This window comes from Notolepis coatsorum, assembly GCF_963971535.1.
Source record: "Notolepis coatsorum genome assembly, chromosome: 5".
NCBI lineage: Eukaryota > Metazoa > Chordata > Actinopteri > Aulopiformes > Paralepididae > Notolepis > Notolepis coatsorum.
In genome coordinates this window covers 121,649,549-121,676,534 of record NC_140169.1, presented here as the reverse complement: position 1 = coordinate 121,676,534, position 26,986 = coordinate 121,649,549, and the positions used below count along the sequence as shown (strand labels likewise).

The window sequence follows — 26,986 nt, the reverse complement described above, 5'->3', positions numbered from 1 at the left end:
TAAGGTATCAAAAGATCAGAACTTGCTCCTTAACGCCCCAATTACGAAGGAAGAAGCTCTGGGCGCCCTTAAGGCTATGCCATCTGGTAAGGCTCCGGGCCCTGACGGTTTCGGATGCGAATTCTATAAGGAATTCTGTCATATTCTTTTGGATCCCCTGCTGGCAATGCTTAATCACTCCTCTGAGGTTGGGATATTACCCCAGTCCCTACGGGAGGCTAATATTTGCCTTCTCCTTAAAAAGGGTAAATGCCCTGAAAAGTGCGCCTCCTATAGACCTATAGCCCTACTTAATTCGGACCAAAAATTGCTCTCCAAGATCCTGTCCATGCGCCTAGAAAAAGTACTCCCTTTTATTATTAACGAAGACCAGACTGGTTTTATTAAGGGTAGGAACTCTACCGACAACATGAGTCGGCTCCTTAATATCATCCAAATGACTCGTGAGACAGACCACCCCGCTGTGGTTCTGTCTCTCGACGCGGAGAAGGCATTCGACCGTGTAGAATAGCCGTATCTGTTTCTAACCCTGGCTGAATTTGGCCTAGGAGACACTTTTATTGACTGGGTCAAGGTTCTTTACAACTCACGGATGTCGGCGTCCTGACTAACGGGCTTAGGTCTAACAACTTTCCCCTACATCCTCTTAGCCCTTTACTATTTGACATGGCCATAGAACCACTCGCTCAGGCCATAAGGCAGTCAGCCGAGATCTCAGGTATTAGAGTGGGCGAGAGGGAACACAAAATCACTCTTTACGCGGACGACGTACTGATCTTTATATCTAAACCTGACTCTTCCATCCCATGCCTAACCCGCATGATCTCCACATTTGGAACCTTCTCGGGGTACAAAATAAACTTTTCCCAATCTGAAGCAATGCCACTTGGGACACTTAAATCCATCCCGATCCTGCCCGAGCCCTTCCCATTTTGCTGGTCGCCCTCCGGCTTTGTTTACCTAGGAGTATTTGTGACACCCACCTATGATACATTGTTTAAGGCCAACTTTCCCCCCCTTTTAGACACCATAAGGGCAGACTTAGTGAGATGGGCCCCTTTACCAATCTCCTGGCTGGGTAGGATAGCCCTCGTCAAAATGAACGTACTCCCCAGACTATTATACCCTCTCCAAATGATCCCAGTGCTGCTGACAAACAAGGTTATCAAGGTGCTAGAAGGCTGGCTAAGCTCATTCATTTGGAATGGGAAGAAACCGCATCTGAAAATGGCCAAATTACAGATGGATAGTGAAGATGGGGGTCTAGACCTACCTAATATTAGACATTACCAACTAGCAGCACACCTTAGGGTACTTGTCGGCTGGTTCAGATCAGACCCACTATCAATCTGGCTAGACATTGAATCCTCGCAATCTAAGTCCCCCTGTGGAACCTACTATTTATCAAAGACTTTAAGTCTGTTAGGAAAATATGCTCCAACCCCATCACACTATGCTCTGCCAAGGCCTGGAAGACCGAGCTAAGCTGACCTCTCCTCTTACCCCGATCGTAGGCAATCCTGACTTTAAGCCAGACCAAATTGGCGGCAGCTTCAAGACCTGGCATAAGCAGGGCATAACTGATCTTGGCCACCTGTTTGATGGCCAGACCCTAATGTCCTTTATACAGCTGCAGCAGCGGTATGGCCTATTGAAAACGGATTTTTTTAGATACTTACAAATTAAGCAGTTTATCACCAAGGACACCTCACTGTTAACTAACAGTTCCACCTCACAGGTGGAGAAAGCCCTCTCCTTGCAGATCCCTAAAAAACAAATATCTATCTTCTATAGCAGTCTAAACCTTAATTCATCTTTATCTTCCCTTGTTACTAAACAGTCCTGGGAAAAAGACCTGGACATAGAGATCACGGATGTAGACTGGCAGGATGCATGGACCTACGCAGAATCTTGCACTGCATTCATATTACCCCTGACCTTAAGAGAAAAATCCCAATACATCCCCACTCTGCTTTAAATGCAAGATAGAGACTGGAAACCACGTCCACTGCTTTTGGACCTGTGTAAAGCTTCAGAGCTATTGTTTCGACATCGTAGAGGAACTATCTGACATATTTCAGACCCCCATCGAGCTGGATCCCCTCTGCCTCTTACTAGGCCTCCCAGATATTCATATTGCCAATTTCAAACATAAGAGACTGTTCAATCTGTTGACATTTGCTGCTAGGAAGAACATCCTGTTGTTCTGGATCAAGGATGAGGTCCCATCAAAGAGGTCATGGCACAATATCATAATGGAATGCATTCCCTGTGAATATATCACGTGCATGCTGCACTCCAAGTTGGACACTTTTTATGAAATATGGGACCCATATGTTAGATTCTGATCAATCAGCCGGTATCACGCCTTCGTCTGTTTGGCTTGTGTTATCCTCTCCATCCACTGACCTCTGCGTTGTGTATTTTATTCCCCCGACGTCTCCTCATACTGGCTGATAAACCTTATCATTTCCCCGTTAACACTTTCAGTGCCCAGCAGGGGGCGCACTTTTAGTGCTTGAATGCCCACATCCACTCCAATGTTAACGTTAATATCGCCTAATCTATGTTTAAAATTATGGCTATGTGTCTAATCTGCCCGTCGCATTATCAATGACCCATTTCCAGTCAACATTGTCGAAGCAGATTGTTTTTATCGGTTCATTTCCGTTTGATAGCATTTTGAAAAGCACTAATGATAATCGCCCTTTACTGTAATATTCTAGAACGTTGTCATTTTGCGGGCTATTTATGAATCGTTTTCAAATAAACGCTAGATTATCGATAGTATATGTGTATGTGTGCACGCTAGTGCCGCGCACTGAAAATCGATTCTCTCAGTTCCTGATCACTCTTAGAGTAAAACAGCCATATCACATAATAGCTTATATCTCCGTGAAAACGGGTCTGATTATCCTAAGACTGGTAACAGATTCCTTACCTGAGATCAGATGGTATCCAAATGGATTATTCCAATTCCTGATTGCCATTTGAAAAAAATCGATCCTTTTATTGATCCCACGAGTATACTGTAAAAACACATAATCCCCGCTGCTCTGAGGCTCCAGAGTGGAACTGATCGACCCCGGCTGCGTGAGTGAGAAGTAAAATGTGGAGTGCAGGGTTTTTTTTCTCATTCATTTTCACTGAGTCCAATCCAAAAGGGTGAATTACCATCTGGGAGACGATAGGGGGCGCTTTTTCACATCCGAGCGCCTGGAGTGGCTGATTTTCCAACGGTAGACTTGGTTGATGAAATATGATTTCAGATCGCTAATAAAAAAAAAAAGAGAAAATACGAGAATTCTCGTGAGTGGGCATTCAACCCGCGGGGGGTAAACCCGAGAAAACTCGGGTTGGGCAATCTAAGTGTTAATGCAATCCGCAACCATAATAATTCACCACCTTCGTAAGAATTCGACACCTTGACAGCATGATACCTTTCTTGGAAGAGCGTTGTTTATTAAATAAACAGAACCTCATAATCAGATGTTATCAAATTGTATCGTCATTGCTATCATCCTTTAAGGCTGTCCCCGAACCCTGTTTTTAGGGTTCGAACGTTCGCCAGGGTTTATCGAATGAACGTTCGTTTTTTTTTTTTTTTATCTTTTTTTAATACATTTTTTATTATTATTATTTTTTTAATAATATATATTTTTTTTTATTGTATTATTATAGATCCTACGGAGGGCGGCATTGCATAGTCTATTGGTGAAAAACATGTTGTTTACAGTGGTGGCTGTTCATGTAAACATGTAATTAAACAAAGCACTCAGAAGAAAATAAACAAGCTACTGCATCAAAGTTACTACTTATGATAAACAATAGCCCTTGCACACCGCAGTCACGTAAGGGGCTAGATAAAGGCATTCGTTTTGTGGCATTAACGTTATATAGTTAGTGTTACACGTTCAATAACATCAGCATATTATTTACCCAAACATAGCAAGTAGCAAGCACTCGTCCTCAGAGTCTGGCTATTCCCATCATGTCACTGCCATTGGCTCCGCGCCGCGCTCTCACCGGCCGTCTTACCCCACGGATGCGCACCTGTCCTGGGCATCGGTCAACCATTAGGTGGGAGCACCATGCGCCCTAGCCGTCCCCTTGGGCTTCCGTTGCTCATAAGAGCCCTGAGTTGTACCCATTCTGCAGTCTGTTAATACAGTTTTCAATCAGACACATGTATAGAAAGGCTTTGTTTTATTATAACATTCGTTGCAGTAAAATCATTATGACTCGTTTGGTCATCCTCATCTACGTTCTCGGCGGGGAGCTAACGTATTAGCTACGGTAAGTCTGTTGTGCTTCTCGCAAGCAGATCAATGGCGGCATTGCCGGAAGTAAAAAACTAATAAGCGCTTGCCGATTGGTGGTAACAGCAGAGGCAGGTGCAAGCGGTGTGACGTAATTGGCAGAATCGCCTGTCAATCAAAATTGTTCTATTGCATTGGTTGAGAGCTCTGGTTGAGACAATAGTATCCAGCTACAGCCCGGCAGACCATACTGGTTGAGCCGAGCGCCGCCTCTTCACATCGATCCAACCCCGTGCGCCTCCTTTATTTTTTTTTCACCGAACGTTCGAACCCATTAATTAATGTCCGAATGTCAGCGTAACGAACGAACGTTCGAACGTTCGGGCTAAGCCTTATCGTCCTTCTGCTATTCAGTCCAATAGTGCCCAGGCCTGGTCGTTAGCCAAAACCCTCCTTGTGTTAGCCGAAGCTAATGATGATGTGGCATCCTTCCCCCCCCCCCTCTCTGTGATGAGAGGAGGGATTATCTGATGGTTTCTCCTCTTCTGTGTGATCTCAGTCCTAGTCAGATTGTAGTCTGCCCCTACCCGGAACCACTGTCAGCTTTATAGGATCTTCGTCATAGCAACGACGGCCCCGCCCCTCTCCTGGTTGTCATGCGACGCGCTGTCATGACAACTGCTAATAACCTTTCACACACATTAAAACGCTGTTTCTAAGGATGTCGAACCTCTCCCTCGCTCTGTGCCTGTGCCGTTCGTATCAGGTTGTTGATGTTCTTGATGGAATGTAAACACCCTGCTCGCTCAGTGTGGTGCTCACACTGACTCCTGCTCGCTCTGAACCACCTCCCCCACTGTCGGCATGCACATTTCGACCTCTCTGACCTGGCCCCTTTAGATGCGGTCATCTCCCCCAATATACATTACATACATTGAAAACACCGATTTCTCACACATATCTATCACATATTGGACCTGCGCTATCCACCACTGTACTCGCCGGATTTCCCCATTACCCATAACCTCCCAATAGACCAATGCTGCCTTGTTTTGTCTGATTGTGCTGGTATCGTTGCCAAGGGAACCGTAACTGATGCAAAGGTGCTTACATATACACGTACACATATTAGGGATGGGTACCGAATTCGGTACTTTTGAGGTACCGAACCGAAACACGTCGGTACTACCGAGTATCGATTCAAGTGAGATACCAATTTTTTTTTTTTTTTATTACTTTATTTATTTTTTTGCTTTTTTTCTTTTCATGTCAACGTTCACACGCACAATATATGCTTACCTAGGATTTGACTTGATTCAACAACAAAGCAGTCGGAGCAATGGCAAGCCGAAAACGGTCGAAATTGTAGTTATTTGAAGTTTGGATTATTTTTTTCACGACAGAGGTAGGTAAATAATTTTTTTTGAGACTAAAGTACCGAAAAAGGTAGCGTTGGCGTTGGGTACCAGTATCGATTCACAATCGGTTCAAATGTGAAAGGTACCCATCCCTAACACATACACGCTCACACCACACATATACGCATGCACAGACATAGAACGCACATCACTCACACACATGCAACATGCAAGCGTAAATTACACAGGCATATTAAACATTCACACATAAAACAAAACACGCACATAGGTAAGGCACACGCACACATGGGTAGGTAGAACACACATATATATAATGCACACACATAAGAGCCACATTTATTTTTAATTTTTATTATTTTAGTTTCTTGTTTGCCCGTCTTGTACTGTTATTATTGTTGTCGTCGTTGTCGTTATTGTTACTATTATTATTAATGTTATTGTATTGTGATTAGGGATGTCCCGATCCGATTTTCCGAAGATTGGGATCGGCAATTATTTTTAAATTTTTTTAAATGCCATTTTTTTATTTTTTTATTCAACAAACATGACCATGTTCACGTCTTAAACTCATACTGAGGCCTTAGTTTTGGTTTTAAATTGCATATCATCATTCATTTATTTATTGTCACACAGAGCAGAAGAATTTTGCCAAAACAAACCAATAGTATCCAGCTGCAGAACGGCAGACAAGCCACACTCTCAGACCCAATTCTTTTTTTTTCTTCTTCTTTTTTATCCCAATTTCTCATATTACATTCACCCTGAATGTTGACGTTATCCAGGTGAAAAGTTAACTTCATAAATCATTTGATGTATAATTAAATCAAAGGAAATGCGTTTGGGTCTGAGAGTGTGGCTGGTCTGCCGTTCTGCAGCTGGATACTATTGTTTTTTTGTTGATCGGATCGGGAAATATCGGTATCGGTAGATACTCAAAATCACATGATCGGGATCGGATCGGGAGCAAAAAAACGTGATCGGGACATCCCTAATTGTGATGTCTTGTTCCATGTATGTAAATAGAAAAAAAAAACATTTATAAAAAAAGAAAAAAAAACATTTGACATTCTGACAGATGACATTTAGGTAAAACATATACCCCCTTCCAATAAAAAAAAATACCCATTCTATTATATATATTAGTACACACACCTATATTTTCTTATGCCGTTGACAGCTAGGTTGAATCAGTGGTCTCGTTTTGACGGTGGGTATACTGCGACGATTCCCTCCCATGTTATATATATATATATATATTAGTGCTGTCAATCCATTAAAATATTTAATCACGATTAATCGCATGATTGTCCATAGTTAACTCACGATTAATCGCAAATTAATCAAATTTTTTATTAAATTTTTTTTATCTACCTTAAACAGATCTTTTTCAAGTTCCAAGTTTTAATACTCTTATCAACATGAGAGTCAACAAATGCTTGCTTTATGCAGCCATTTAAAGGTGACATGCATTATAAATGTCTTTTTTGAGTCTCTAGCATTGTATTATAGTAATAGGAGTTAGTATCAATGTGTTTGTGTCTAAATACCATATTGGCGGATTGCTCTCATTCAGCTCAGACCATTTCCTGCTGGATTTAATTAGGTCATTCTGATTTGACTCGCATCGTGGCGTAATAAGGCGAGGATGGCCGCATAATGATCCGATTGGCTCTGTGGTTGTAGCGCACCAAACAGGGTTTGACAGAGCAAGAGAATCAGATAGACCCTCGCGACAGAGCACACATAATTACACACTGTGCCGCATGCTACATCTGCTCCCGAATCTAGAGAGATCACTGTGTATGCAGAGAGAAAGATATGCATACACAGTGATCTCTCTCTCGATTCGGGAGCAGCTGTAGCGTGCGGCACAGTGTGTATGTTCTCTCTCTCTCTCTCTTTCTCTCTCTCTCTCTCTCTCTCTCTCTCTCTCTCTCTCTCTAACGCATGTATTCCCGGTAACCTGCCCCATTTCTAAGCCATATAACCCAGGACGTTATACGTACAACATTAAAATCTTTTCTCATGTCAAGAATTATTGTTATAGATGCCAAATAATTCACTTAAAAAAAAATCATGTAATGAGGGATGGCGGACCTCTAAAGTTGACCTAAGTTACCGGGAATACCAATTCACTATCTCCTCCAATTTAAGAGAGAATTAAAATGTTTTGGTTGTTTTGTAGGGATATCATCATCATGTAACATATAACCATAGTTCTCTCCGAGTTATCTCAAGAGAATTCAAATTTAGCTGAATCTGAAGGAAAAATCCGGGATATGAGTCAACATAGTTCATGGCCTTCAATTGATGACAAACAAAAAAGGCTTAATTTTCATGGCAGATGCATGATATGTTTTGGGCATGATCTTGGCACCCCAATGAACAACCAAAATGAGTTTCGTCTTTTGTGGCCAATTATTTTAGGAGATAATTACGTTTCACATATTGATCCCAGGTTACCGTGAATACCTATCCTCACAATTCCAGAAAAACACTTAAATCTCCTATTTTACTAAAGATTGGTGAGATTTTATTTTTGGAAATCATTACAGCAATAATAAGGGTTAGAATTACTAGAATGTGTTGTGTTTTGTCTGTTAAAATGAGCAAAAACAAGGAAAGGGTATTACTATTCCCAGTAACTTAACAAACAAGTGCAAAAAATGCAGTTCTAGAACAAGTATTTAAATTTTTTCTATCTTCAAGAAAGTGGAAAGGAACCCAACATTTTCAATTGTCTGCACACAATCGTTGTTTTGTTATTCCAAGATGGCATTTGAACTGAATTTTGGAAAAAAAAAGGTATTCCTGGTCACCTCAAGTTCAAGTTTCTTTATTAGTTGTCATACAGAAGTACAGAATACTTTTATACAAAATGCTTCTTTCTGTTACGCTCCAGACTGTGCTAGACAAAAATAGGTAAGTATAAAATAAGTATAGCAAGTATAAAATAGAAGTATAAAATAGAAGTCACGTACGTAGGCACAAGTGTTCAGTATGTACATATGTACAATGTTCAATGCAGAGTAGAAGTAACTGAGTTACCATACAATATACTATACAATATACTAATATACAATATACTATATAGTGCAAAGCAGAAATGGGATGAGGTACAATTTAGGTACAATTTACAGTAAGGTGTAATGAGGTATGGGTTGTAGTGCAAATTCTTTATCCAATAAATATAAAGTGTGTTTAGGTGTTCTAAAGTGTGTAAATTGGGTGCTGCAGTGAGTTGTTTGTTTAAAGTGAGTGTGTGTGTGAGTTAGTCTACCTTTCCACATTACCAGTCTACCTTTCCACATTAGATCAGCCCAGACACTAGAAATGTTTGAATCATCACTAAGAACCCACCGTTTCTCACTGGCCTTTTGAAGCATGATGTGTGTTTTCACTGTGTATACAGTAGGGGTGGACGGTATAAACGGTATACGGTATAAACGGTATGAATTTGCTCTACGGTATGGATTTTGACTATACCGTGTAACCGGTAGAGCAGCTCTAAAATAGCAATGACGTCATGTAACCACAGCGCGACTATTTCACTCGCATTTGCCCCTAAAAATAGATAGAATTAGTCATAGATAATAGATATGTGCAAACTGGAAAAAGTTATTTAAGAGGCTTCGCGCAGTTGTCATTTCATAATAAACACATATCACCGCGGCGCACAGCAAGTTTCAATTTCAGTTCCTGGCATTTTTAAGTTTTGCAACTTCCTTGTAGGGGACACCCAGTGGCTGTTTTTTTTGCATAGCATGCTTGGTAGAGATGGCTCAATATCTAAAGCTCTCTCTCTCTCTCTGACTGCCACTGAAAGTGCTTATGGGCGGTGCCAGGCCAATAACAGGCTGAAATCTTGAGGCTGGAAATGATGCTTTTGAGTACTCCATTAGAAATATAAAACAATGATTTTTTTTTTTAAATAAACCTTACAGATGTCTTCCATAGACTCACAGGAATTGTGTAAAGTTACCCAAATAGTGCTAGGAATAGCAATAGCGGTTCAACCAGCGTCGCGGAGCATTTAGCATGCTGGCTACCTAGCTACAGTTCAACCAGCGTCGCGGAGCATTTAGCATGCTGGCTACCTAGCTACAGTTCAACCAGCGTCGCGGAGCATTTAGCATGCTGGCTACCTAGCTACAGTTCAACCAGCGTCGCGGAGCATTTAGCATGCTGGCTACCTAGCTACGGTTCAGCTAACTAGCTACATGCAGCATTTAGCGTGCTGGGTTAGCCGACTAGTTGGCTTTGAATCCCGGCTAGGTAGCCAGCATGCTAAATGCTCCGCGACGCTGGTTGAACCGTAGCCAGGTAGCCAGCATGCTAAATGCTCCGCGACGCTGGTTGAACTGCCTGGGCCGGTCTGTCTGTCGAAGACCGAGGGAACCGCATCGGGCTTCAGCTGATTAGTGGTCTTCTGGACAAACCTCCCACCCTCAACAACATAATCCGAGGCAATGAAGTGTGCGCTGCAGATCTGCATTCCCTGTCCAACAGCCTGATCGCGCCGCTTGAGTGGAGCCAGCCAACGCGCCAACAACACTGTTATTTTCACTGGTAGTTTGTGGAAATGAACCACCTTTCCTCTCTCTTTCACACGGTAAAATTAGTTTGAACAGCCAGGAGCAATACAAAAAGAAAAAGGGTCCCCCATTTTCAATTCATAATGAATTGTAAGTAAGGGTGCAACTAGCACCGTGCAATCCATTCTTTGTGGATCTAGCCCATAATTGTTATCAACTATTTATTATAAGCAACACAAGACTCAGCCAATGACATTTACACTGAAGCATGCGTTTTGTTTCTTGTTCCTACAGTGGAATATTTGAGCTTCACTGTGCAGAATGATGCATGTGTAGAGTTTGACACTAGAAGTCTGTTTTCACATGCATCTCTGCTGAAAGTGGAATGTTTCTATGTGCTTATTGAACATCTAATTTTAAAGGGGTGAGCCTACAAGCAGGATTTGTGACATCACAAATAGTTTGGAAGCCAATTCTGGTCCATAATCAAGTAATAGTCAACTTACATAAGTGTGATGTGGAAACCTGAAGCCTCCAGTGCACATACAGTGGACAGTTAAATAGGAGATATCTCATGTCCAATGGTCCAACTTTTGAGATTAAATATATTTGCATATTTCTAGATTATGGAATTTCTTAACCCTTTATCTGCCGGAGATTATTCTCATCTTAATCCCTTCTCTGCCAGTACTGTAAGTCTATGGAGATGTTCCCCTTCTTTGCAGGGCTATAACTTTTTAAATTGTATTGCTAAATTGACATTACTATGGCCCATTCAACATCAAGTATCTATCGTTTAGGATGTAGCAACGTTCTACTTTTTCATTCACACATTCATACTAAAATATGGTCTAAAGTATAAATATGTTATCGTTTTCTGCAGCATTCCATAGAACGTGAGTTATAGCCATAAATACATATATTAGATCATCAAATGTAGTTTGATACCGATTGACGTCAGATAAAAAATTTCAATTGTACAAGGTCCTAATCGTCATGACTCATCATCTGATGTTGACCGGAGGGGGGGGGGGGGTCGTTTATAATGCAATGACCGACGTTAAATGAATCATGTAGTATGGGTGACATATTGATCATAGCAGTTTGTATCGAAAATGATAAACAAACAGGCTGAAACTCACCCCAGTCTCCTCGTAGCGTTGGGTGATGAGCGTGAGCGTGGAGCAAAAAGATTGCTATTATGGGATGTTGATATATGCGATCCATTTCCAGGTTGTATATACGTCCAAATAACGTTGTTTATAGAATTATGGCAACCGATCGATTATCCAGTGTGTCGAGATGGAGTCCCGCGAGCGACAGCGAGTGGCTGGACGAAATATGGGTGAGCACCACTTCCGGCCGCTCACTTCCGGTTTTGGCAACTCGCCGATCGGCCACCAGATGGCGGTCTTGAACCGTTGGAGAGTTGAGAGGAGATCTACAGCACCCGTCAAGTCTCCGTGGGTGAAATATGATTGCCATGACAGATTTTTGAAATATTGATCTCAAAGACGCTGTACGACGTCATTGGCAGATTACGCATGGCGAGGAATGACGTCTAAACACGCCATTGGCGATTAAAGGGTTAATGAGGGAGAAGGAGTCGGTCATTTTTACATAATTTTCTACTTTTTCTTAATGGAAAAGCTATATCAGACACAAATGATTATTCAACTGAATCCTGCATGGCTGACACTTTGCACATGGTACATGTGGATACAAAATAAACTGGATAAATCACTACCAAACTTCACACAGTATGTCAGCTGCCACACCAGGGAAAATAGAACCCTGGACCTGCTGTATGCCAACATCAAGGAGGCGTACAGATCCTCACCACTACCACAGCTGGGCCGGTCGGATCACAACCTGGTTCACCTCAAACCCTGTTATGTGCCTCTGGTCAAAAGACAACCTGCAACCAAAATAAGAGTGAGAAGGTGGTCGGAGGAGGCCCCAGAGGCACTACAGGGCTGTTTTGAGGCCACAGACTGGCAGGCACTCTATGAGCCCCATGGAGAGGACATTGATGGGCTCACAAGAGTGCATCACGGACTATATCAACTTTTGAAAAAACCCTCGGCTCAGAACTCGGCAGAATATGTACCTGGCTCGCTGATAACAAACTATCATTACACCTGGGTAAAACAGAGTCCATTCTCTTTGGATCAAATAACAAACTCAGCAAGACCAACGGCTTCTCTGTTACAGTGGGTGACAATATTGTCACAAGGAAAGATGAAATTACATACCTGGGTTCCATCCTAGAGGCTAATCTTTCCTGTGACAAAATGGCAACCAATGTAATAAAAAAAAGTCAACCAACGAACAAGATTCTTGTACCGGATCTCCTCTCTGGTAAACAAGAATACCCTGAAGACTCTAACAGGAGCACTCATTCAAGGGTACTACGACTATGCTTGCACCTCATGGTACCAAAGGACCTCAAAGGCACTAAAAACAAGATTACAAACATCATAAAACAAACTGCTTGACCTTACTCCTAAAACCCACCTCACCCCTGCCCATTTTGACAACCTGGGATGGCTTAGAGTAGACGACAGAGTACAGCAACTTGCAATGGGCCTGGTCTACAAGATACACTACACCACTAAGGTACCCATGTACATGTCAAAATACTTCCCAAAGGTCAGTGAATACCACGACCACAACACCAGAGGGAGCTCCACAAATCATGTTCAACAAAGATTCGGCACAAACAAGGGTCTAAACACGTTTCGCAATTATGACACATAAATGTGGAATGCCCTACCCACAGCCGTAAAAAAATGTGAATCACTACCCACCTTCAAAACCGCTCTCAAAGAAACTGGCCCCCATAAATGTACAACCCCCCCCCCCCCCCCCTCCTCCTAATGTACAGTTTCCTCCCCCTCGTATGTATATATTTTTTCCGTTAGGATCTCTGTTTAACAGTACTGTATATCTTGTATGTCATAAATTACGTTTGGAATGTGTTACATTCCATTCCTAGAGGCAATTAGGCATAGTCTTTATTCACGAGGGAACATTTATGCGCATGCACACAGGAGCGTCATTAGAACACAGTGCAACCACCTATGAAATCACCACTGCACCACTGGGTTTGACACAGCGTCCCCGGCTAGTCTCTGTCGTCCCCCCCCCCCCCCCCCCCCCACCAAAACTCTAGTTGCCCTGTCCACCCCTCTCCCAACTCTCAGCCCTTCAACTCCAGCAACCACCCCCTCCCTGGTGCAGCCTGTCTACCCCCCATGGCTCGATGACCCGCCCCCCAACACCTGAGACCCCTACAGTGTGGCTCTCTGCAGATCAGGTGAATACACAGCTGAGCGAGTTACACGCAGGCAATGCTGCGGGTCCCGATGGGGTGAGCCCAAAGGTACTCAAAACCTGTGCCTATCAGCTGTGTGATGTGCTCCAGCACATATTCAATATGAGCCGGCAGAAAGTCCCGACGCTGTGGAAAACCTCCCGTGTGTGTCCCTAAATGCGCGTGTCCCAGCACGTCCAAGGACTACAGGCCACTGGCTCCAACCTCTCACATTATGAAAACCATGGAGAGGTTGGTCCTGGAGCAACTCCGTCCGGCAATCAAACCCCACCTAGACCCACTCCAGGGCCCTCATTCATCAACCTGACTTACGCACAGATTATGTGCTTAACCTGTGCGTATGACCATTTCTAAGCAAAGAGTGGGATTCATCAATTTCAACTTGAACTTGACTTCGTGCTTATGTGTACGCACAGCTCGGAGCACACTTAGCTGACGCCCAGTGGTAGAACATCGTTACTACGGCATAAGCGCTCCTCAGTTCTGCATTAGTTTCAAGGCGGAAATAAGCTTCCGTGCATTAGTGTTCAACTTCTGTATGACCCGTAATTCATTATAGTTCATTATAAAATAGCGACAGTAGTGTAATTATAACGGGGTCACACGCGAACAAGAGGTTGGCCTGCTTGTTTGGCACGGGGGGGCAGACGCAAAACACCAACCTCCAAACGCGATTAAATATTGTTTCAAATAAAAAGCGGATTATTTTGTGTTTCATGTTTCCAAATAAGATTGGTCACGAAATGCTTTCTACTTCAATTTGTTGGTTAGAATAGATGACCTCCGTTGAAACTTCACTGAGACTAACAGTCTATTTGTGAGCTCCCGCTCAGATGTGATAATAATAACAATAATAATAATAGCTTCATTTTATATAGCGCCTTTCAAGAGACCCAAGGTCGCTTTACATAGATAGGGGGGGGGGGATAACAAAGTAACAGACATAGTGGACAGACACACAACATATAAATATGATGATGGAATTCATTCAAGATCCTCTCCACCCTCGGGTCTTTGCCACCGGCACGGTCCATCGTGATATTGGAGATGGATCGAGCAATAGACTGTTACTGTAGCTGTCAAAGCTCCATCACAAATGCAGTTATGTGAATAGAAAGGGATTCCACTAAGTCAATGTTGCGATGCGCATTTGCCTGATACATGTTGTTGCTGCATGCCGGGAGGAAGGCGATGCTGAATGTTTTCAATTCATTAAATAAAACTGATACTTTTTGCAAGGGTTTACTGACTGTCATACAAATAATCAACCAACTACATACTGTAACTTTTCAGTGCACGTTCTTATTTACATTGTGACAACAGCCTTGTGAGTTCCCGCAGTGACCCGCACACAGACATGATGGAATTCAAGTTCAAGTTTGTATTGATCACATATAGGCAGGCTACACATGGCGTATAGGCTACATCATTGGCAGTGAGATTCATTGTTCTTGTATATGCTCTCGTATTATTGTTTATATAGGCTACCCAATACTGACATCAAAATAGATTGTATGACTCTAGAAATCATATGCAGCAGGTAGAGAATTGACGGAAAATCCGTCGCGATTTGGAATAAAATTGAGGAGAACTTTAATCCCTGGGTATTAATCAAACAAAACGGAAAAAGGCAGTCATATTCCAGCACGGTCTTTATTAGTGTTTGCGCTGCCCAGGCAGCAATGGTTAATAGATATTATATCCGACATCACCGTACGTGTACACGTCTGTCAGCCTGTCTCATAACACGCTTCCCTCGGTTTAGTCCATTCTTCCACATTTCATGGGGGTGCCCATTACCGTATATGGTTAATCGGGGCGGTTTTGGTATGCAAATACGTGAAAGTGTGCACGAGCCTCGGCGCAGGGCCAAGGTGATATTTATCATGACAGGTGTGCGTAGAACCTGCGTACGCACGTGTGGTAAATCCAGTTTTTTTTGTGCGTGCACCGATTCTAAATTCTGTGCTTACGTGTGGAAATAGAACATTTTCTACGCCACGTTGATGAATGAGGGCCCTGGTGACTTCTGATGACTCTGCGATAGTGGGATGTATAAAGGACGGTGATGAGGAGGAATACCGGGAACTGGTAGCGGACTTCGTCACATGGTGCGATAAGAACCACCTCCAGCTAAATGTGATGAAGACCAGGGAACTAGCTGTGGATCTGGGGAGGAGGAGGAGTACACCTGTGACCCCCCTTTCCATCAGGAGGGTCGATGTGGACATGGTTGAGGACTACAAAATTACCTCGGAGTCCACATCGACAACAAACTGAACGGGTCAAAACATGCAGAGGCACTCTACAAGAAGGGCCAGAGCCGACTCTACTTCCTCAGAAGGCTGAGGCCCTTCAACGTCTGTACAAGGATGTTGAGGATGTTCTATGAGTCGGTGGTGGCGGGCGCCTTCTTGTACGCTGCGACCTGCTGGGGCAGCGGACTGAGAGCGGGGGACACAACCAGGTTGAAAAAGTGGGTCAGGAAGGCCAGTAACGTGGTAGGGGTGGAGCTGGACTCTCTAGCGGTGGTGGCGGAGAGGAGGAGCCTTGCTAAGCTCCATGCCATCAGGGACAACCCCTCCCACCCACTATACACAGACTTGGCTGATAAAAGGAGCATGTTCAGTGCTAAACTAAGATGGCCATCAGACTTTACAATGCATCACTGTGCCTCACTGCATCACTGAGCAGCGTCTCTACAATTCGTAGCCGCATTTCTGCAGACCCCTCTCTGATTGGTTGAGGCCATTTCTGTAGACCCCTCTCTGATTGGCCGATCGTGCGCATGCGCATGAACCGCGACAAGCTCCTCTAGCCAGCAGTCGAAACTCTGTTAAGCTCCAGAGAGAGAGGCTGAAAACCCACAGTTGTTGCCCGACGGATGGGAGCCGAATCCCGGATCCGAGTTTTCTGATGAATAGCCCCAAAACATGGAGGTTGCGAACGCAATTTATACGCATGGAAGTATTGATTACGCCATAACGAATAATTAAAAAAATATACCGTTAACTGGAATATGTTGTGTGTGCCTTTACACATATGTTGGATAGGATTATGTAATTGGTTTGTCATTAAAAACCAATAATAATCGCTCGCCGGCTTCGCTGACCAGAGCTCTCTCAGATTCAAAGTTTTAATTGCAGCCTGGAACATACATGTTTCGGAACCAATGTGTAACTAGACAGTTACAATATAACATTTATATTAATTAACCCAGTTAATGCCTTAAGAGAAAGAGTCTGGTGGTCAATTGCTACGGAAATGTGTCTTACTAATAATAACTAATTCCTTGGTCAATAGAAGTCTCTGTGATACTTTCTGAATACATCAAATGGGCAGGCCGCGAAATAACAACGTTACAATGTACAGTTTCTGAATAAACCGCGAAGTCACGCGAAATAACGTTATAAGCGAATCTGGTAGTACATTTCCAATCAGAGAGGGGCTTCGCTCAACCAATCAGAGAGGGGTCTGCAGAAATGGAGCTCAACCAATCAGAGAGGGGTCTGCAGAAATGCGGCTACGAATTGTAGAGACGCCACTGAGCACAGGGTGACAGTTACCATCTTCCTGGACTTTTACTTTTAAAACAACACTGTTCAATATTACACTTACTGTAGACTTCTGTATATTTTACAATATTCAATATTACACTTACTGTAAACTTCTGTATATTTTACTTTATATTAGAATGTATAAACATAACATAGGAAATGTATATCCCAGAGCTGGGCATTTTATTCTTAGGCTTATTTTATTCTTCATTCGTGACTTGTTTTGTCTCCCTAAATGTTTACCGTGCGCGATTTGTAGTGCCAAATTTCCCTCGGGATGAATAGAGTATTTCTATTCTATGGACTCATTCATTCATTAATTCCTTCATATATTAACATTTTCATTCACACTTGTATATGTTCTGTATATTTATAGTAGGGTAGACTTAGTATAGAGTACTGTATTTTTGCACAGGATAAACTTAGGTTAGTTATATATATATATATATTGTACCAGGAGTAGACCTAGGATAGAGTTAGGTACATTTGTACAGGGGGTAGAGTTAGGTTAACACTTTCTGCGCCAAAAACATCGTACAACGGGTTTCAAGTTCATGCGAATTCTGCCAGATCACGGCGTACAACGTTATTTTGATCATATTTCATATTTTCGCCATGGTATTCATATTTCACTCACGGAGCCTTGTCTGATGCTGTGGGACTCAGCACAACTCTGCAACGCTTCAATACTGCCACCTGGTGGATGATCGGCGAGTTGCCAAACCGGATATGCCGGTTGGATATCGGTGAGTCTCCTAATTACGTCCGGCCACTCGCATATCATCCCAGGACTCTAGCCACACACCGTGGATATGGATCGCTGCCATAACTCAATAATCGACATGATTTGGGCGTGTATTATTATTATACAAACCGGAAATGGATCGCCTCGATCCCCATCAAATAACTGGGATCTGTTTGCTCCAGTATCATCGCCCAACGGTAAGAGGAGGCTGCCGTGACTTTCAGCGTTTTTGTTTATTATTATCGATGCAAACTGCTCTGATCTATATATCACCCATACTACATAAATCATTTAACGACGATCACAGAATTATAAACGACCCCCCCCCCCCCGTTCACCCGCGCATGATCAGTCATAACGTTTAGGACCATGTACAGTTGACATTTTTAATATAGCGTGGATCGGTATCAAACGGCATTTGATAATCTAATATATGCATTATGCCTATATCTCACGTTCTAGGAATTACTGCAGAAAACGATTAAAACATATTTATACTCTAGACGGTATTTTCGTATGAATGTGTGAATGAAAAAGTTAAACGTTCCTACATCCTGAACGATAGATAATCGATGTTGAATGGGCCATAGTAATGTCAATTTAGCAATACAATTTAAAAAGTTATAGCCCTGCAAAGAAGGTAAACATCTCCATAGACTTAGACTGGTGGCAGTGATCAAACATTGATGGATATAAGTGTGGCAGTTAATGTGTTAAAGGGATGCACATTTGCAATGGGGCAGACTTGGAATAGAGTTGTGTTCTGTATATTTATACCAAAGCAGACTTAGGATAAAGTCATATTTGTAGACTTAGGATTGACTGAGGACAGAGTTATGTTCTGTATATTATACCAGGGCAGACATAGTATAGTTATGTATATTCGTACCAAGGTTGAATTAGTGTCGGCTGTCTATCTATACCAGGGTTGGCTGTACATAATAATCGATAGGTTATGACTATAACCAAGTTCTGTTAATAGTGGTGACACTCGGCATCACTCATGCACTGTCCTCGCACACGTGCATGCGCACTGAATAAAGACCACAATGTACCTTTATATACTGTTGTGAAGCACTTTGAACTGCAACCTCTGTATGAAAAGTGCTATACAAATAAAGTTATTATTATTATTATTATATCCCAATATTTGTCTGACCACACCCCTATCAGCTTACCTACATAAGCAGGTGTGTGGTCACCTGCTCTCCTCCTTCCCAAGCTTTCACCACAAGGTGAGATCAAGGGCCGCAGCGGCGTCGGATGCCGAGCGTCACCACTATTAACAGAACTTGGTTATAGTCATAACCTATCGTTCTGTATCATAGTGGATCCGCTCGGCATCACTCATGCACATAGGGAGGCCGAGCGGAGCCACCGGCCGACAAATACACCCCGCTGAAGGCCCCCCACAACCATCAGAACAGGGAGGGCCGAGCCCCCCTGACCCCCCCTAATGGAGGGCACCCCCCCTATTGGAGGTTTCCCGGGAGGGCGACGGACCCGACCGTGCGAAGAGGCACTCAAGCAACTCAACGCACAGGGTGAGCAGACCGTGGCCTGACCCCACGACTACACACACGCACAACCCGCATGCCACCCGGGAACGAACGGAGGGAACAACCTCGTTACCGCCCCCAGAATCACGGGGTCAAGGGCAAACCCAACCCCGTGGCAAGGCCGTAGCAGCGGAGCGCGAAGGAAGGCCCAGACCCACCAAAGGGACTGGACCCCCTGGAACGGGGGCCCGGAGAAGTCCATGATGCCAGCATCAAGACCCCACCAGGTGGGCACTTAGTGACCCCGCCCCCCACATCGCCAGCGTATCTGGACAAAGGCCCCTCAGCCGAGCGGGCCCTGTCCCCCCAACAGTACACCGCCTGGCACACTGACCCTGCAGAACAGGCCGTAAGCACACAAAAAAGGTTAACCAACGGAAGCAGGCAGCGCACCGGGGAGAAAACCAGGCAAAGAATATATTGCACCTTGAGCCATGTAAAAAATTGGTTTTAGGGCTCTCCGGGGAGGAGGCACTGAACCCATACACACTCAATAATCGAATTGAATCGAATACACACACAATAGAGTAGGACTCCTTCTTGAGGTTCCACTCACCTTGACAATCTGAGGAGGAGGCTCTGTACTCTGAAGGAGGCTCCCTCACATGGAAGGAGAGTCCCAACTCACAGAAGGCCCGAATAGGAGCTTCGTGAGGAGGAGCCCTGACCACCCCCCGAAACAGATCCATCACATGGACCTGAACAGCACACGGAAGTCCTACCAACAGAGACGCGCACAGTGACGTACTCTATGGCGGGGGAATTTCTGCGGTGCACACGCCCAATATTCCAGGGCGTGGGACCAGGAAACTCCCTCCCCCCCCCCCCCTCACCCTGTAACGTGCCGAACCGCAACGTAACAGGAACCTTGAAGGACAGGTGGGTTTACCCCTGACCAACAGAAAAAAGGGGGAGGAAAGGTTACCAGTTCACCCCTTTACGACCCCACACCCATGATACGATGTAATGACAAAAAGAGAGTATGACACAGTCATAGTCAGCTCCATGAAGCGTCTAACAGCTTCACACAGTGCATGTGCTAACCTGCTATCTGATTTTTACTAAGGAAAAAACACAGAATAGAGAGGGCTCTCCAAGAGCCCCGGTACCAAACTTACACATGTGCTTCTGTGGCCAGCCCAACCCAGTTGTAGGTCACATGACACACACAACCCATCATCACCTACAAAAAATGGCAAAAACACTCTACAGAGGAACGCCGTTTTTCATAATGAGAGAATACATAATTCTCGATTAGTATCGGCCACAGGCCTTGCTAAGCACACACAAAAAGCGACCAAACAATCTTTTCTTTTAGGAAAATAAAGTTTCTCAAGCAGTTTTAGCACAACCTCAGCAATCAAGCTGAGGGTTACATCGTATCCCTACCACACAGTGACACAATGTAGTGTAACAACATGTCTGAGAGGAGGATGAAGAAGTCCCCAGGGAACCGGGGGGAAACACAACCCTCCTAATTTACCCTTAATACGGCCAGTTAAAACAGGAAAACCTGTTAATATGTGAACACACTGTTCATTGCCATTACAGGCTGAGAAAAGAATCATTCTTTACTCATATGTCACTAAGCATAGCTTTATAGGTTAGTTTAACCCCCTTAGTTGGGAGTACACGGTACATAAACACACATGATGTTTCTCAACACAACAAACCAGATCATTTTCACATCTGTAACAAACAACCCGATTTGCATGGAGAAGCTAAATACCAGTGACAAGACAATTCACACATAACTCGCGTCGTATCCTAAATGTAGTGCAGCAACACTCGTTTTGGAAAACATCGTTATTTACAAAACATTTAGAAGGGAAAGCAAGAAGAAGTGTTCAAGGTCTGGTCAGGACCTTGCCTACCTTGAGCGCAGATCAAGCGAAACTGCAGTCTCTAACAAGGCACCGTAGTAAACACAGCCGTACTGTGTTGTCGACCTGGGCATCGTCGCCACTCCATCCCGCCGCTACGGTCCCCCTTGTTGACGCAGTCCTTGCCGGCCTGGCTCAGGGCAGGTTCGACGAACATCCTCTGTCAAAGATGACGTCGTAGTCAAGAGTGTTAAAAACATGTTATAGTCACAGCACGTTCAACAGTGTAGCATTAAGCTAACGGCCGCCCTCGGCCGATAGCAGCAAGCTAACGTTTCCTAGCCTAGCCTAGGTAGGCCACAACTAGCACGCAAGCTAACGTTTCCTAGCCTAGTGATCACAACAGGCTAGCGCCGCAGCTAACAGCTGACTGGCTAACAGTAGGCCACCACTAGCACGTAAGCTAAGCAGCTATCACCTGAACTTGTACACAATGATATAACAATCACTCAGACAGGCCACCGTTCTGAAACCCTCCTCACTGTTTAAGAGAGAAGAGAAATGAAATGTTAACACAGTTTTACAACGGTGATTTTACCAACATCCGACGGAGCCAGCACAAGTCCCATCTGGGCCGTAGCTGACTTGAACACAGATTTTCCGATAACGAACATCCATGCCCATATTTCCTCGTGAGGGAATACTCTCATTTGTATATGAAAGACGGGGCCTCACGGTGACAGAGAAACATCCACTCGTCCAGAAAACACAGGGATCACCAGTGTTACTGGTCGTGGCCCACTAGTTAACTATAATGGGCTTCAGACCAAGGTCCTCTGCCGTTGCCTAAGAGGCTTGAACAAAGGACCATTAATCTGGGGCCGGTGTTCGTAAACATTGTCAGCTAGCCCCCATAGCACTAACAGACAAGTGGAGCTTGCAAGCAAAACATTACTCACCAACCTGGAACACACCGCTTCTCACAACAGCGGCGCGTCCTACAATCCAGCTGTGCCGCTGAAAGGTTTTACCGCAACCAGCCACAGCAAGGAACTGCAGTTGGGAGACATGTAGCGGCATGCTCCCAATATGAAAACCGGTGGAGGATTTTTAGAATGATCATCATCTTCCAGACACTCCAGTACGAAGACAATATCGCCGTATTTTCTCGAATATAGTGAGAGAGAAAATAAAGATATGATGTCAACGCATCTCTTGTTTTCCAATTCTTCTCCTATCATCACATTACGTCAAGTGGGGATCTACCGAGGCACTTCCTTGTGGTGAAAGCGAGAAGGAGGAGAGCAGGTGACCACACACCTGCTTATGTAGGTAAGCTGATAGGGGTGTGGTCAGACAAATATTGGGATATAAAGGTACATTGTGGTCTTTATTCAGTGCGCGTGCACGTGTGCGAGGACAGTGCATGAGTGATGCCGAGCGGATCCACTATGATACAGAACACATATTAATATTATCGCTTGGCTGATAATTCTGTCCATAAAACAATTGAAAATTAAGTAGCCTATGATTAGAATGTGGCAGAAGAAGATAGTATCAAGCAAATATATCCCTGGATGCCTGCAAGACAAAGAGCGCACAGGGTGAATTTGATGAATCGCCAAAGTGAAAGTTTGGACTAAAAACGATCTTGTTACGTATCCTTGTGCATTTTTCAGCAGGCATATGGAAATCCTGGAGCTTTCTCAGTGAGTATACTACCATATACCTGCATATCACATAGACTACACCGCACTGTGTACATAATGAAACTGAGACAAACAAGCGCTGAAAGGAGTGCTACAGGGTTAGTAGGCCACCTTCCAGGAGCCCATCAGCAGACCCACACCAGGCACTGGCGGCACTAATCTCACTCATATGACTGCATCATTGAGTTATTGTCCTCAGAGAAACGGCTTATTCAAACCCACTCACCAAACTGCAAGCACAAGCAGTTGTGAGCATGGAAAATGTCCTCTAATATTGTGTATTACAGATTATGACATGGGAAAAATAAGTGAGCGCAAAAGGAAAATAAAGTGTGTGTGTGTGTGTGTGTGTGTGTGCTATAATGCATGTGTCGGGTCTAGTGTTCATATAGCCTACCTGCGTTCCACCTGAACAGGCCGCCATATGTCACCATCATCATCATGATTACTTGGCTTGGCTGGAGTGGTGTCCAGCTGAAAGCTCTCCAGAGTGGTCATGATTTCCTGAACATTCTTATTTTCCTCATTAATCTCTTGCCATATCTGTGAAAAGACCAGACAACAATTATAGTTATATAAAAAGTAGGGATGCTCGATATTGGCTTTTTTACCGATACCGATATACCGATATTGTCCAACTCTTAATTTCTGATACCGATGTCAACCGATACCGATATATGCAGTTTCCCCCCCCCCAAAAAATTGAATAATTTCAGGTAATTAACATTACATATCTCTTGTTGTGGAATTAACACAACATTGACAATAAATAAAATCAGAATTTGTTCTTACTTGCTTGCCTGGGTAAATAAAGGTTATAGAAATGTTAAAAAAAAAAAAAAAAAAAATTGAAACCCGATACCGATATTTTCCGATATCACATTTTAATGCCGATATCGGCCGATAATATCGGACATCCCTAATAAAAAGGCCTAAAATATCCTCTCATATTTGGTGTGAGGATTTTCAGACAATTGCCTTTGAGTGACTGACAACTACTACTGTGACAAACTTTGAACAATGCAAATATGAATGAATGAATGAAAACTTTATTTAACAGATTGCAGAATGGGTACAATACAGTACGGCTCAATACACACAATTGTTAAGGGGATGCAGACCAGAGAAAGACGTTTGTCTTGCTTACATCAGGGTCCCCCATTTTCAATTCATAGTGACATTTATGACATACACAACATACATGACATTTATGGCATAGCCTAGGGACATACATGACATTTAGTACTGTTACATTTGACCCAATACAATAGCCTACCATAAACCATATCAATTACCTGTTGCCACCTCTGCTGAACACTGCTGTCGCGCACTGTGTAAGCATACTTCTTGATTTGTTCCAGTACTCCCAGGTATAAGACATTAGCAGAGTGGTAGTTTCCCAGAATGGCGTACTCTCGTGCCAGTTTCACATTCTCGCTGATTTCATGAAGACTCATGCTGGCTTCTAGATTTGGAGAAAGGCAAGTGCGCACTCAACCACTGGTGGCAATAATGTTGTAAGTAGTCAGTATTGCTGTCAAACGAACACGCCCGAACAGGTAAACCTCAACAACTTGGATTAATGCCGCGTTAGCCTCGTCTAATATTCAATCAAGATGGGGTTAAATTCTGTTTCAAATTAAACAAAACAAGACAAGAGTCTGACGGGGTGGTGGAGTAGCTGAATTCCGAGTATTCCTTGCAGCAACACGTCCTTCGAGTCCTGGATGGATATAGCTAGTTTCGCCGTCCCATAAGGGTTAACCATTAAGATTCATTGCGATTCGTGAAATACTAGTCAGAGTAACTATAGTAACTATGTACTAACAACTACTATAGCTATAGCTAGCAAACGTACCCACCTGTAGCGAAATGCGACGCAGAAGTGATACAAGTGTTTCCAATTATATGGAGAATATTGTCTGTTCTTAAACTGAGATGCCGGTAAGAAGAAACTGAGATTGCACGCTAGCTGACAACTAGCAACAACAACCATATCATTGTTTCATAAGTTCATAACAAAACACACTCCGGAGTTACGCCCGCATCTATGTATGTCGTCTGTCTCGGGACAAGGCCACCTATCTGCCGACTCCATGAACTGCCACGGGAGCCCCAGCTTTAGGGTGACCGTTGGCGGAGAGATTATGAAGGAAGGGTAGTAGGGCGTGGGTCTACTTCTACACATGGAATGTAATAATGGGGGGTATTTCCCAAGCCTTTCTGTATCTTCCTCGTAGAATAAATTGTATTCTATTATAAATGATCTTATTAAAAATATTATGACTATTATAAATACTAATAGTACAGCATTAGGTTGTTTGAACAACTCATGATGCCTCTTGAACAAGTCAACTTTTAAATCGTCATATCCGTCCTCTTAACAGCGCCAGTGGACACGAGTGGCGTGTCCTGAATCTGCAGTTGCTTTCTACAGACCGGAGTGGTTTATAGTTTATTGAGTAGGGTTTTGATTGATTGATTGCAAATTGTATTAACAGATTGCAGAATGGGTACAATACAGTACAGCTCAATACACACAATTGTTAAGGGATGCAGACCAGAGAAAGACTTTCGTGAGTTGTTTACACCAGGGTCCCCCATTTTCAATTCATCATAATATATATACATGACATAGGACAGTACTGCTACATCTAGACATACCAGATCTACAAATACAGTAGTGTTTATGATACAAAAAAATAGTCTAAAAAAAGAGAGTATATACATTTGAGGGGGAAGAAACTGTACATTGGAGGAGGTGGGGTAGGGGGAAGGGGAGGTAGGTCTGCAGTTGGAGTAATTAGCTCCATGGCGGCCGTCCCCAATTCCTTTTCAGACCTGGCCTGATTCAATTGTGCATCTGCGGTTTGCTATATAAAATGGCATTCTAATAAAAAAAACTGCAGCTATTAAACCTGTATCAGTAGTGTACTCCTTCAAAACCGCTCTCAAAGAGCACCAACGGGTGGCTGCAATTAGAAACTGGCCACAGTAAATGTCCAACCCCCTCCAATGTAGTTTCTTGCCCTTCGAATGTATATATATTTTTGTATGATCTCTTTCTCACAAACAGTACTGTATATGTGTATGGCTTGCATGTCATAAATGTCTTGATGAAACAGTACTGTATATCTGTATGTCATAAATGTCTTGATGAATTGAAAATGGGGGACCCTGATGTAAACCAGACGAAAGCCTTTTTCTGGTCTGCAGTCCCTTAATAATTGTTTGTATTGAGCCATTCTGCAATCTGTTAATACATTTTTCAATCAATCAATACTCTTGCTGTGATCAGTTCAGTAGCCTATTCATATTGGCTATAACAGTTATAAGTACAGCATGTTGATGTGTGCCAAAACAAGAATACGGATTCAGTGCTTTACATTCTTTATTCATCACCCTCTTCCCTGCAACCCAACCCCCCAGAGCACGATGTACACAAACATAATAAAATGATCTCACCTCAACATGATTACAACAAAACCAGTGCAGAAAGGCGTGGTCATATTCCATTAACTACATTCAGAGATCTTTCCTAAACACGACGGAAAAGAACAAGAGGATACGATACACTACGTGAGATTAAAAAGTGTGTGGTTGAGTGACCAACATCAGTCCAGTGGTATGCACGAGCCACTGACCTGTATGTAATGAGCAGGTCAACTGTACTAAGCTCATACACGGTATATAGTATAGTGCTTTGGATGAGAGACTATACAGGAACTGGGATGCAAGCCTGAATGTATGTAGGAACAAAAGAGTTACACAAGAAGGCACAGCAGTTGTCTGGTCATTTCATCGGTTAGTATTGAGTCCAGTATAATATAAGTGTTACATGGATGTCTCCGGTGGGTTGATTACGTTGGAGAGAAAGGAGGCACACAACAAATCAAAACACCTGTGTGTGTGTGGAAAGATGGATACAGATGAAAGGCTGAAGGAGGGGACACTGAAGTAGAGGGCCTGCCCTAAAGAAAATCAACTAAACAAAAAAAATATTTACAGAAAAAATATTTACATTAGCATGTATACAACATAATTTATAAATACATTTTAGGTATAAATTAGAAAAATAAAACA

At 43.3% G+C, this 26,986-nt stretch overlaps 1 protein-coding gene across 2 annotated transcripts in view; it reads right to left on the bottom strand.

Annotated features, from left to right (window-relative positions):
- katna1 (katanin p60 (ATPase containing) subunit A 1) overlaps positions 1 to 25,028 on the bottom strand; it is a 46,772-nt gene extending 21,744 nt beyond the window's left edge. For both annotated transcript variants that reach the window (XR_014619649.1, XM_084313736.1), the window contains exons 1-3: positions 24,766 to 25,028; positions 24,199 to 24,368; positions 23,301 to 23,446 (exon numbers count right to left, since the gene is read on the bottom strand). Coding sequence is in view for 1 of the 2 variants with exons in the window: in XM_084313736.1 (XP_084169862.1) it covers positions 23,301 to 23,446; positions 24,199 to 24,360 (308 nt within the window). In the remaining variant the exon portion in view is untranslated. The remainder of the gene's footprint in view (positions 1 to 23,300; positions 23,447 to 24,198; positions 24,369 to 24,765) is intronic.
- Between the last annotated feature and the right edge of the window lie 1,958 nt (positions 25,029 to 26,986).